The 13,105-nt window shown below is 40.0% G+C and overlaps 1 protein-coding gene across 24 annotated transcripts in view; it reads left to right on the plus strand.

Annotated features, from left to right (window-relative positions):
- The window catches only part of OSBPL6 (oxysterol binding protein like 6), a 203,493-nt gene that overhangs the window by 158,067 nt on the left and 32,321 nt on the right, over nt 1-13,105 (plus strand). For all 24 annotated transcript variants that reach the window (XM_054478704.2, XM_063647645.1, XM_054478703.2 and 21 more), the window contains 2 exons: nt 1,832-1,997; nt 9,658-9,791. In XM_054478704.2, the coding sequence (XP_054334679.1) occupies nt 1,832-1,997; nt 9,658-9,791 (300 nt within the window). The remainder of the gene's footprint in view (nt 1-1,831; nt 1,998-9,657; nt 9,792-13,105) is intronic.

Genomic DNA, 13,105 nt, shown 5'->3' on the forward strand with positions numbered 1-13,105 from the left:
ATTCTGAAAACTCCCAGATCTACCTATTTTTTCCACTCACAGTCTCTCCCCATGACATCCTAATCTCCAGCAACTTTTCCATGGGGTCTGTGTTCCTCAATGGGCTGACTGCTCTTTCTAGATTGAGCATCACCACAGTTAGGGTCAGAACTTCCTTTCTCTGTCTTCTGACATTCTGCCACATAAATACCATTCTTTTGTAGGTATCCTAAAAGGTCCTCAGTCCTTGTTATTATTAGGTTACCTGGACAGGATTCCAGCAGAGTATTGAACCCCAGCACTCCATTTTCTTAAATGGCTTATTGGCCACTTCTGGGTCTCAAATCTAGAATAGCCAGAAATTTTCAGCCTGATAATATTGATAAACAAGCTGTTTAACAATCATCTCCCAGCCCAGTGTAGCCAAGCTCTCCAAAGAAGATGAGGTAGGGTTCCTTTGATAACTCCAGATACCAAATGCTTCAAATAACATATATTAACATGCTTAGCTTAGCTGAATTTGGGGGGAAAGCTTCATGCTCACTTTCTTCCCCAGTAAGTCCTGGATATCTTTTAAGAGAAATAAATCCCTGCCAGGACAATGATGCATCAGAAGGACGCTCTGTCTCAACTGCCCTCAACCTGCAGCTCAGGCCAGATATTTTGGTTCTTTCCATCTCTTCCATCTGTCCTCTAAATCTTCGGAGAAAAAGTGCCCTCTTCTCCTTCCCCCTTTCTCTCACCAAATATGTTAGGAAGTTTAAAGCAAAAACCAAAAAATTAAAAAAGAAGAGGTCCTGACATACATATTCATCAGAAGGTAATGGTTCCTTCCTCCCACAGCACATTCCCTGTTAGCCAGGGGGTGTGAATTATCCTATCAGTTACACAAAATTTCAACTTGTGGTGGAGTCTAAGAATCTGGTTCTTGAAGACAATTGAATGCACATCTTTGCAGTAAGAATTAGGGAGAAGTTGTTTGTGATCTGATTTGCAGGAAGAATTGGTATTTTCCTTTTCCAGGGATGTTTGGCTGACATTTGTAATGTTCAGGTAAAGCCTTCTTAAAGGGGAGGAAAAGGTGCTTTGCCTCCACCCATCAGGAGCCTAGTCCATATCCAGCCTGGGCAAGGAAGTACCTCTAGCCATGTGGAAAAATCTATAGTAATATGACTTTTTCTACTTACTGCTTCTCAGTATTGGCCGGTTCATGAGCCATGTGCATATATGTAATAGAGTTGTGTGTAACATACAAAGGTAAACCACAGTGATTTATATCATATATATTTCATTTACTAATATAAATTTTAATAAGTCAATTTCCAAAATAAGTGTGAGTCTCTTTAAGCCATTACTATATTTCCTGTTAGGCCTGATGTGTTTTTTATTTAATGGCTACAGAGTAAGTGAATCTTCCAGTATATGCATCTCTTGAATTTTCACAGGTTTAGTAAGATCCTGCTCCAGGCTCAGATAGTCCAGACTGTAAGAGAAGGTCAGCTACATCACAGTTCAGACTGCTGTTTTTCTGCCAGTTATTTTTGAGGTGCAAGTATGAGTTCAGAGTTTAAGCTTGCCTGGGATTACGTCTTTTCTTCCTGTCATTCTGTAGTTATTTCTCTCTGTAGCAGTGAAAAATCGGTGAGTTTGTGGCAGTTCTAAATCAACAATGGAAAATGAGACTCCCTCTTCCCACCCCAACTGCCTACAAAATAAATGAGTACTGAGTGTCTCCAAGTGTGTTATCAGAGAGGAATCTATTATTTTGAAGAATGGGAGAGGTCTTTTCTGTGTAGGAGAATGTGAAACAATGCACTGTTGCTCTTTAATAATTTGTATCTTCCCCTTTCAGGTTCCTTTCAGTGCTACTATGTCACCAGTTCGCTTGCATTCCTCCAACCCCAACCTTTGTGCAGATATTGAATTTCAGACTCCCCCTAGCCACCTCACTGACCCTCTGGAAAGTTCAACAGATTATACAAAGCTGCAAGAAGAATTTTGTCTAATCGCACAGAAAGGTAACAACAAAATTAATGCGCCTTTTAAAGAAGCTCTCTTCTTTGATGAAAGATTATCCTTTGTTCTTTTATCTTTGTCTTTGTGGTAATGATAGAAAGATTAAATGGTTTGATATAGTGGTTGAAGTTCTATATACAAAAATGCAACAGGACATGATGCTTGCCTGTTGGAAGATCACACCTCACAGGTTTACAGTTTTAACTAAAGAAAGAAAGTGCCATGGGGGTGGGGATAAAAAAGTTATCGTACGCAATCCGGCAAGATACTACTACTCAACATTTTTTTCAATGTCTCTTAGTTATCATTTAACATGTATTTATTGGTTCTCTTTAGATTCTGTTTATTTCTTTTTTTATTAAATAACACTCATTTATTGGACTTTACAATTTGTGGGTCGGGAATTCAGGCAGGGCTCAGCTAAGCAGCGAAGCCTCTGTGCCACATGTCTTTGACTAGCCCCAGTCACTAGGATTTGGCTGCAGGCTGAGCTGGGCTGAAAGACCCAAGGTAGCTTCCCTCCTGTGCCTAGCACATTGGCAGGACAGCTGGAAGGCTGCACACAACTGTGCCCCCTTCCTCTCCATGGCAGTTTAGGGTTCCAAGAGCCTGGTAGTGGAAGCTGCTCGTCCTCTTCAAGGCCAGCTCTGGAACTGGTGCAGCATTCTACTTCCATTGTATTCTATTGGTCAAAGCACCATAGGCCAGCTCAGATTTGAGGGGAAATTGATCCCACATTTGAGCCTCTTCTTTATGTTAAATTTTCAGTGAGGCTTGTTGTATAAATTAAATTGTTATCATCAGCCACAGAGAGTAGGGTATGGTAAATAAGCGGGATAGTGGAGAGTAGATGGACTGAACAGTCCTGTCAGTGTTTAACAAGAAGAGTCTAGGCTCCCTTTACTACCAGAACATTGAACTTTCAGCCAGTCAAGTTTGTTCTTAAGATAGTATCTTCTCAGGCATTGTCTTTTAAAATCTTCTAGAGAGAGATAAACATTGTGTTGCTTTTCGTCACAAATATGTTAAATAGAACATCTCAGGTGCCCCCGTGAGACTCAACAGCCTGGTGGAAAAGAAGGGGGCACACTGAAGATCTCTCTGGAAATGTTGAATCAGCCAACATTTGCAATCTCAAACCATCAGCAAAAACGTGCTGTCAGATTTCATTAATTCTATGATTCTAAAAACAATTAAGCTAAACCCGTTAGATTTCTCAATTGAGACTCTTCTGTAAGGCCAGCTCTCTCTTACCTGCCTTTTTACTCCTGGTGTATGTTCATGGCATTTCTTAGTTGGATATTAATTATGATATTAGACTAGAGCAATATTAATTTGTTTATGTAACAGCATAGATTTATAGCCAGTAACTTCTACTTTGGGGAAGGAGGTGCAAAAGGTAGAGTGTGACCACAAATGTGTGAGTTGAATATATGAGTATGGCACAGCTGCTAAGGGGAGATGGTACTTTGGAAGGCAGCCCCAGGAAAACTTTGTGTATTTGGTTGCAATTCTGAAGCTTCCAGGAAATCCAAGTATCAACAGAGTTTTAAAGCTTCTGTTGAATGATACATCACATTAACCAACTGAAAGACAAAAACCACATAATCATATCATTTGCAGAAAAAGCATTTGTCAAAGTTCAATACCCTTTCTTGTTTAAAAAAAAACTCTTAATGGTTTAGGTATAGAAGGAAAGTTTCTCAACATATTATGATAAAGGTCGTTTATTAAAAACACACAGCTAACATCACTTACTGGGGAGAAATGGAAAGCTTTTCCTCTAAGATCTGGCACAAGGCAAGGTGGCCCACTCCTCCTGCTTCTATTCAACATGGTACTGGAAGTACTATCAAGAGCAATTAGACAACAAAAAGAAATAAAAGGTATCCAAATCGGAAAGGAAGAAGTAAAATGATCTCTATTTGCAGATGACATGATCCTATGTGTAGAAAACCCCAAAGATGCCACCAAGAAACTGTTAGAGCTAATGAATGAATTCATTAAAGTTGCAGGATATATGATGAACATACAAAACCCTGTTATTCTATACACGAATAACAACATAGCTAAAAAAGAAATCAAGATCAATCCTATTTATGATAAAATAAAATACCTAGAAGTAAACTTAACCAAGGAGTTGAAAGACCTGTACACTGAGAACTATAAAAAAATTGGTGAAAGAAATTAAAGAGGACACAAATAAATGAAAGATACTCCATGCTCATGGATCAAAAAGTTATGTTGTTAGAATGTTCATACTTGCAGCCATAAAAAAAGAACAAGATCATGTGTTTTGCAGGAACATGGATGGAGCTAGAGGTTATTATCCTTAGCAAACTGATGCAGGAACAGAAAACCAAATCCCACGTGTTCTCACTACAAGTGGAGGCTAAATGATGACAACTTATGAACACAAAGAAGGAAACAGCAAACACTGGAGCCTATTTGAGGGTGGAGGGTGGGAGGAGGGAGAGGAGCAGAGAAGATAATTATTGGGTACTGGGCTTAATACCTGAGTGATGAAATAATCTGTACAATGAACCCCTGTGACATGTTTGCCTATGTAACAAACCTTCACATATTACCCCCAAACCTAAAATAACAGCTAAAAAAAGTTCATACTACCTAAAGAAATATATAGATTCAATATAATTCCTATCAAAATGCTAATGGCACTCTTCCAAGATATAGGAAAAACAATAATAAAATTCACATGGGCACTCCATTCCAAGATGGCAGAATAGGAACAGCTCCAATCTGCAGCTCCCAGTGTGATCAATGCAGAAGATGGGTGATTTCTGCATTTCCAACTGAGGTACCTGGTTCATCTCACTGGGACTGGTTAGACAGTGGGTGCAGCCCACGGAGGGTGAGCCGAAGCAGGGCAGGGCATCGCCTCTCCCAGGAAGCACAAGGGGTCAGGGGATTTCCATTTCCTAGCCGATGGAAGCTGTGACAGACTGTACGTGGAAAAATGGGACACTTCCGCCCAAATACTGCACTTTTCTCAAGGTCTTAGCAACCAGCAGACAAGGAGATTCTCTCTCGTGCCTGGCTTGGTGGGTCCCACACCCATGGAGTCTTGCTCACTGCTAGGACAGCAGTCTGAGATCGAACTGCGAGGCAGCAGACTGGCTGGGGGAGGGGCATCCACCATTGCTGAGGCTCGACTAGGTAAACAAAGCAGCCGGGAAGCTTGAACTGGGCGGAGCCCACTGCAGCTCAGCAAGGCCTACTGCCTCTATAGACTCCACCTCTGTGGTCAGGGCATAATTGAAAAAAAGGCAGCAGACAACTTCTGCAGACTTAAACATCCCTGTCTGACAGCTCTGAAGAGAGCAGTGGTTCTCCCAGCATGGCATTTGAGCTCTGAGAATGGACAGACTGCCTCCTCACATAGGTCCCTGACCCCCATGTGGCCTAACTGGGAGACACCTCCCAGTAAGGGCCAACAGACACATCATATAGGTGGGTGCCTCTCTGGGTCGAAGCTTCCAGAGGAAGGATCAGGCAGCAATATTTGCTGTTCTGCAGCCTCTGCTGTTGATACCCAGTCAAACGGTCAGGAGTGGACCTCCAGCAAACTCCAACAGACCTGCAGCTGAGGAACCTGTTAGAAGGAAAACTAACAAACAGAAAGCAATAGCATCAACATCAACAAAAAGGTCATCTACACCAAAACCCCATTTGTAGGTCACCAGCATCAAAGACCAAAGGTAGATAAAACCACAAAGATGGGGAGAAACCAGAGCAGAAAGGCTGAAAATTCTAAAAACCAGAGCACCTCTTCTCCTCCAAAGGATCACAGCTCCTTGCCAGCAATGGAACAAAGCTGGATGGAGAATGACTTAGATGAGTTGGCATAAGTAGGCTTCAGAAGGTCGGTAATAACAAACTTCTCCAAGCTAAAGGAGGATGTTCTAACCCATCACAAGGAAGCTAAAAACCTTGAAAAAAGGTTAGACAAATGGCTAACTAGAATAAATAGTGTAGAGAGGACCTTAAATGACCTGATGGAGCTGAAAACCATGGCACAAGAACTTTGTGATGCATGCACAAGCTTCAATAGCTGATTCGATCAAGTGGAAGAAAGGGTATCAGTGATTGAAGATCAAATTAATGAAATAAAGCAAGAAGACAAGGTTAGAGAAAAAAGAGTGAAAGGAAGTGAACAAAGCCTCCAATAAGTATGGGACTATGTGAAAAGACCAAATCTATGTTTGATAGGTGTACCTAAAAGTGATGGGATAATTGAACCAAGTTGGAAAACAGTCTTCAGGATATTATCCAGAACTCCCCCAGCCTAGCAAGGCAGGCCAACATTCAAATTCGGGAAATACAGAGAACGCCACAAAGATACTCCTCAACAAGAGCAACCCCAAGACAAATAATTGTCAGATTCACCAAGGTTGAAATGAAGGAAAAAATATTAAGGGCAGCCCAAGAGAAAGGTCGGGTTACCCACAAAGGGAAGCCCATCAGGCTAACAGTGGATCTCTCGGCAGACAGCCTACAAGCCAGAAGAGAGTGAGGGCCAATATTCAAGATTCTTAAAGAATTTTCAACCCAAGATTTCATATCCAGCCAAACTAAGCTTCATAAGTGAAGGAGAAATAAAATCCTTTACAGACAAGCAAATGCTGGGAGATTTTGTCAACACCAGGCATGCCTTACATGAGCTCCTGAAGGAAGCACTAAACGTGGAAGGAAACAACTGGTACCAGCCACTGCAAAAACATGCCAAATTGTAAAGACCATTGATGCTATGAAGAAACTGCATCAGTTAACAGGCAAAATAACCAGCTAACGTCATAATGACAGGATCAAATTCACACATAACAATATTAACTTTAAATGTAAATGGGCTAAATGCCCCAATTAAAAGACAGACTGGCAAATTGGATAAAGAGTCAAGACCCATCAGTGTGCTGTATTCAGGAGACCCATCTCAAGTGCGGAGACACACATAGGCTCAAAATAAAGGGATGGAGGAAGATCTACCAAGCAAATGGCAAATGGAAAGCAAAAAAAAAGCAGGGGTTGCAATCCTAGTCTCTGATAAAACAGACTTTAAACCAACAAAGATCAAAAGAGACAAAGAAGGCCATTACATAATGGTCAAGGGATCAATTCAACAAGAAGAGCTAACTATCCTAAATATATATGCACCCAATACAGGAGCACCCAGGTTCACAAGACAAGTCCTTAGAGACCTACAAGGAGACTTAGACTCCCACACAATAATAATGGGAGACTTAACACCCCACTGTCAATATTAGACAGATCAAAGAGACAGAAGGTTAACAAGAATATCTTGGACTTGAACTCAGCTCTGCACCAAGCAGACCTAATAGACATCTACAGAACTCTCCAACCCAAATCAACAGAATATATATTCTTCTCAGCACCACATCACACTTATTCTAAAATTGACCACATAATTGGAAGTAAAGCACTCCTCAGCAAATGTAAAAGAACAGAAATTATAACAAACTGTCTCTCAGACCACAGTGCAATCAAACTAGAACTCAGGATTAAGAAACTCACTCAAAACCACACAACTACATGGAAACTGAACAACCTGCTTCTGAATGACTACTGGGTAATTAACGAAATGAAGGCAGAAATAAAGGTGTTCTTTGAAACCAATGAGAAAAAAAGACGCAACTTACCAGAATCTCTGGGACACATTTAAAGCAGTATGTAGAGGGAAATTTATAGCACTAAATGCCCATAAGAGAAAGCAGGAAGATCCAAAAACCAACACCCTAACATCACAATTAAAAGAACTAGAGAAGCAAGAGCAAACAAATTCAAAAACTAGCAGAAGGCACAAAATAACTAAGAGCAATGCAGAACTGAAAGAGATAGAGACACAAAAAAACCCTTCAAAAAATTAATCCAGGAGCTGGTTTTTGGAAAAGATCAACAAAATTGATAGACCACTAGCAAGACTAATAAATTAGAAAAGACAGAAGAATCAAATAGATGCAATAAAAAATGATAAAGGGGATATCACCACCAAACCCACAGAAATACAAACTGCCATCAGAGAATACTATAAACACTTCTACACAAGTAAACTAGAAAATCTACAAGAAGTTGATAAATTCTTGGACACATACACCCTCCCAAGACAAACCAGGAGAAGTTGAATCTCTGAATAGACCAATACCAGGCTCTGAAATTGAAGCAATAATTAATAGCCTACCAACCAAAAAAAGTACAAGACCAGATGGACTCATAGCCGAATTCTACCAGAGGTACAAAGAGGAGCTGGTACCATTCCTTCTGAAAATATTCCAAGCAATAGAAAAAGACAGAATCCTCCCTAACTCATTTTATGAGGCCAGCATCATCCTGATACCAAAGCCTGGCAGAGACACAACAAAAAAAGAGAATTTTAGACCAATATCCCTGATGAACATCAATGCAAAAATCCTCAATAAAATACTGGCAAACCAAATCCAGTAGCACATCAAAAAGCTTATCCACCACGATCAAGTCAGCTTCATCCCTGGGATGCAAGGCTGATTCAACATACACAAATCAATAAACGTAATCCATCACATAAACAGAATCAGTGACAAAAACCACATGATTATCTCAATAGATGCAGAAAAGGCCCAAAGACTTTTCTATGACTATTGCATGAACTTTTTTGGAAGCATTATTTTAAAATGGATGAAGAGCTTGCTTTTAGAGCTACCAGCGGGATTAATGTAATCCAGCTATCAAGTTATTACCTTTAAATTGATGATGACAGAATGTAGCACATAAATCAATAGATCGTGAATCCCTTGTGATCCTGCCATTTTCCCCATGTAATTCAGCCACTCTAATTTACGCTAAAAATTTCCACTTTTATAAATACCTTTCTCAAATAAGGAAATACCTATTTTAGAATACTTTACATAGTATAGAAACTCTGTTATTATAAAAATAGATGTTGGAAAGTCACCCTTTCTGTAGTTCACGATTGAGGACTGCCTCAGATTTGACCAATGCTAATTTGTTAGGTATGTAGGAAATGGGGAGGGGGTGTTGTTTTTATTGTTGCTTTTAAATCAAAGCACTTTAACAACAAGATATTCCTGTCTGAGAAAGCAACGCAAGTGCTGTTCTTAAGGGCATATCATTTCCTACCTCCAAGAGAACCAGTCAAAACTTCTTGATCAGCCACCTGTTTTATGTTGGCAGAATGCATAAAATGCTCTTTTTGGGTGCATGCTTTTGGAGAATATTTTTGGATAGTTCTAAATTATTTATGTGAGACTTTATGCTACACGGAACTGCTCATTATGATAATCAAATATGGCAAGTAAACTTGTTCCCTATTCTTTCTAGGGATTATAAATTAATTTCTAAATATTGATACTTTGCATTGATCTTGATATTTTACATGCCACTTCCAAATTTTTGTTGGCCTGTCTGGTATAAAAAACAAATTTTTCACTCTGATCAATTGCCATTGTAATATTTGTGTGGAGTATAGATATTCTGATAAAGATTCCTTTTGAAGGCTGATTTTTAATTAGACCGTAACATAGCCTTTCCAAAAAATGCCTACTTGTGAGTGAAAGTCTGGAGAAATTTATAATGTTGTGTATTCTTTCTGCATGTATCTGACAGTTTTTTCTCACTTTTCTCCCCACCCAGTGCATTCTCTTTTGAAGTCTGCGTTTAATAGCATAGCTATAGAGAAGGAGAAGCTGAAGCAGATGGTTTCTGAGCAGGATCACAGTAAAGGCCACAGCACGCAGATGGCACGGCTCCGACAGTCACTGTCTCAGGTAGGCAAGAGTGTGTGTTTGCATGTACATGACACACTCCCAACCCTGTAAGACGAAAGATCAAAAGATGGGGGGCTGGCAGGGAGGTGGCCAGTCATGGGGATAGTACAGTTTGCAGAATTTCACCCAAAAGACTGCAGTGTCAGTATTAGATCTTACTACTTTTCTTCCCCAAAATGTCAAGGTAAGAGTGAAAATAAACTGAACTTGCTTGTAAGCATATAATGGTAATTTTGGCCAATTGAACACTTAATGCTCCTCTAAGGTCATTTATAAGGTAGCCCCTGATTTTAAAAAAAGAATTATGCATTTATTTGACCTATATATTTGAAATGTGTTCCAGGATATATTCAGTCCAATAGTAAATATTTTTTTTAAATGTACTAGATCTTCCACACTTAATATTTTTCCTACTTACATCTTAATCTGTTGAAAATTACTGATTACTCTCACCCATTTTTTTCTTTTCTGATTTGCACTCTCGAGGTTTTCTTCCTAAGTTATGCTCCCTGAACTAGACTTTTATATTTCAATATATATTATAGAGTTGATCTTATTAATACTAATCAAATCCCTATGTATCTGTATCAAAGTTGAAATTTCTGATAAAAATCCTTTAGAGCTGTGCTTATGCTTTTTTCAGCTGAGTAGTTCCTTAGAAGTAAGTATTTTCTTTAGTCTATAAATTCACTGACTTTAACTCCTTTAAGAATTCAATGTCGTTATGTGATTTTGTGAGAACTCGGTGTTTATGTAAAATATTATTCACTTCCTGGTGCCTTGGATCAGAGTGAAGGAGCAAGCAAATCCTGGGTAAGTGGTTCTCCGTGTGGAGCAGATCCTGCTTGAACAGTTTCCCTTGGTCCCTAAAAAGTAGACTTACACCGTGTCACCATGTTTTCTGTCCCTGAACTGTCGGCGTATTTTCAGTGTGAAGTTTCATGTCATGGATGTTGTTATCTGGGCCACACTTTCTGCATTATCCATAAAACACTGTCAGCTGAGGGGCATATGCTGCTTCCAGTACAAAGCCAGGGGTCTCAGGAGCATGAGCGTGAAAATCTGCTATGATTCTGCCAGTCTGCAGAGGGCTTTATTTAGAAGAACATTTTAATGGCTTTCCCTGGACCCTTCTCATGTCATGGATCAGTTGAACACTCAGTTGACGTTAATTGGTCTTCCAAATAATTATTCTGAAAGTATCGTGAATCAGAAAGATCAAAATAATGGTCAAGTAAACATTCAAATGTCATCTTGTAAACATATAAAATACATTCTTGTCCCCCTTAATGTTGCAGTGGTTCCTTCAGATGTATTTAATGATGGAGGCTTAGAGTTAGAAGTCAAGCTTTACTAAGAAAAACAAGAAAATGCATTTGTTTCTTGCTTGCCTGCTTGCTTGCTTTTATTTGCTTGTAGCTGAAACAGAGAATGGTAAATAGAGATCTCGGGTCGGGCTTCAGGTGAGATTAGAAATAATTATGAAGAGAAATTTTACAACAGTTATTCATTTGTTCATTCCCTTATTCATTGTATTCCATTTAGGTGACTATATGCTAGGTATTATGCAAGGTACAGAACACCAATGTAAAAGTAGCCCTGGCCATGTTCCCAGCAAGCTCATGATCTGATTCATGAGATGAGCAGGAAACAGTGAAATGGAGCACGCCGTAGTACATTCAGAGGAGATTTCCAGGGCTCTGGTTGCTCAGAGGAATGGGAGTTCCCTGAGCTGAGAGCAGAGCCACAGATCAGGCTTCTTGGAGGAATCAGACCTTGAACCTGGCCTGAGTAGACAGCAGCTGCTCACAAGGAAGAGTCTGACGTTAACATGATAAAAGTAAAATAAAGCGAAATTTGATCAACTGTGCTTCCTTGGGGTTAAAATATATCCCTCTCTTGTCAAAACATATTTATTTGCATCTAAAGTTAGAGCCTCAATAGATTTTTGTTGGATTGTTTATTATTATTATTTTTTACAAAAAAATCTCAATTTTAGCCTTAAAAGATATGAAAATAATTTGGAACTATTAAGTTTCAAATAGGCCGTTACAGCCTATCCAATAGATAATTCAGTGCTTGCAGTTGTCTGTCATCCCAGCATTTTGGTGATGTTCACATTCCAGTGTGTGTCCATACCCTCCCTTCGGGGTAGTCGCACCCCCACTGGCCATCTATTCCCATCACCTCTAAGTGTGGACTCCCTTTTGGAAACCACAGCAGCCTTTGCTTAAGGTATTTAAGTTTACTGACAGTTCTTTCCTTTCTAACAAATTGTTATTCATGGTTCGGCCATTGGAGAGGTGTCTGGAGAATGGCAGGTAGTTCATAGTGGAAGAAGTATGAGATGAAGAAGGAGGAATTACTCTTAAGCATAGCTGATTAAGTAGGCAAGAACCAGCTCATCAGGGACTCCACAAAGGGTTTTGGATTTATCCTATCAGTTAACAATTTTAACTGGTAAATGATAATGCCAGAAATTAGAACTATTACAGCATATTTCTGCATATTAGAAAGATTACTCTGGTACAGTATGAAGGGTAGGTGGAATTGGGAGGCAAGACTAGTTGGACAGATTCTTATGGTATTTGAGATAATTTGAGAATAACTTGTACATTTGAGATAATATTTCTAAACTGAGGAAGTGCCATGCCAGCATTGGTAGAAGGAGGGAATACATTTCAAAGACACCCAGGAGGGAGAATCATTATGGCTTGGAGATCAGCGGAATGTTAGAGAGGGACAAGGACACAGAGTCAAGACAGTCCAGGGTTTTTACTTGGATAACTGGGTATGTGAAAGTTATTGTCCCCAAGGTGGGACTACAAGAGGAGCTGGTTTGCTTTAGGTATTTGATGATGGATTTCTGTGGAGATTGAGGTGTCTGTGGGGCATTTAACAGGCAGTTAGATATTTATGTCTAGAGCTCAGAAGACAGGTCTAGGCTAGAGAGGAAGATGGATGCCCCTGCATATCAGGGCAGTTACAGATGTTGACGAATTGCATTGCAGTCAGAATAAAAGGGTCAGTAGTGCTCCTGCTGCTATAGAGAAGATTAACATTTAAATGACAGGACGGCAGGGCATGGTGGCTCCCACCTGTAATCCCAGCATTTTGGGAGGCCGAGGTGGGTGGATCACGAGGTCAGGAGTTCGAGACCAGCCTGGCCAATAGGCGAAACCTCATCTCTACTGAAAATACAAAAATTAGCCGGGCGTGGTGGCGGGCACCTGTAATCCCAGCTGTTTGGGAGGCTGAGGCAGGAGAATCACTTGAACCCGGGAGGCGGAGGTTGCAATGAGCTGAAATCGCAC

Source organism: Pongo pygmaeus, chromosome 11 (genome assembly GCF_028885625.2).
Source record: "Pongo pygmaeus isolate AG05252 chromosome 11, NHGRI_mPonPyg2-v2.0_pri, whole genome shotgun sequence".
NCBI lineage: Eukaryota > Metazoa > Chordata > Mammalia > Primates > Hominidae > Pongo > Pongo pygmaeus.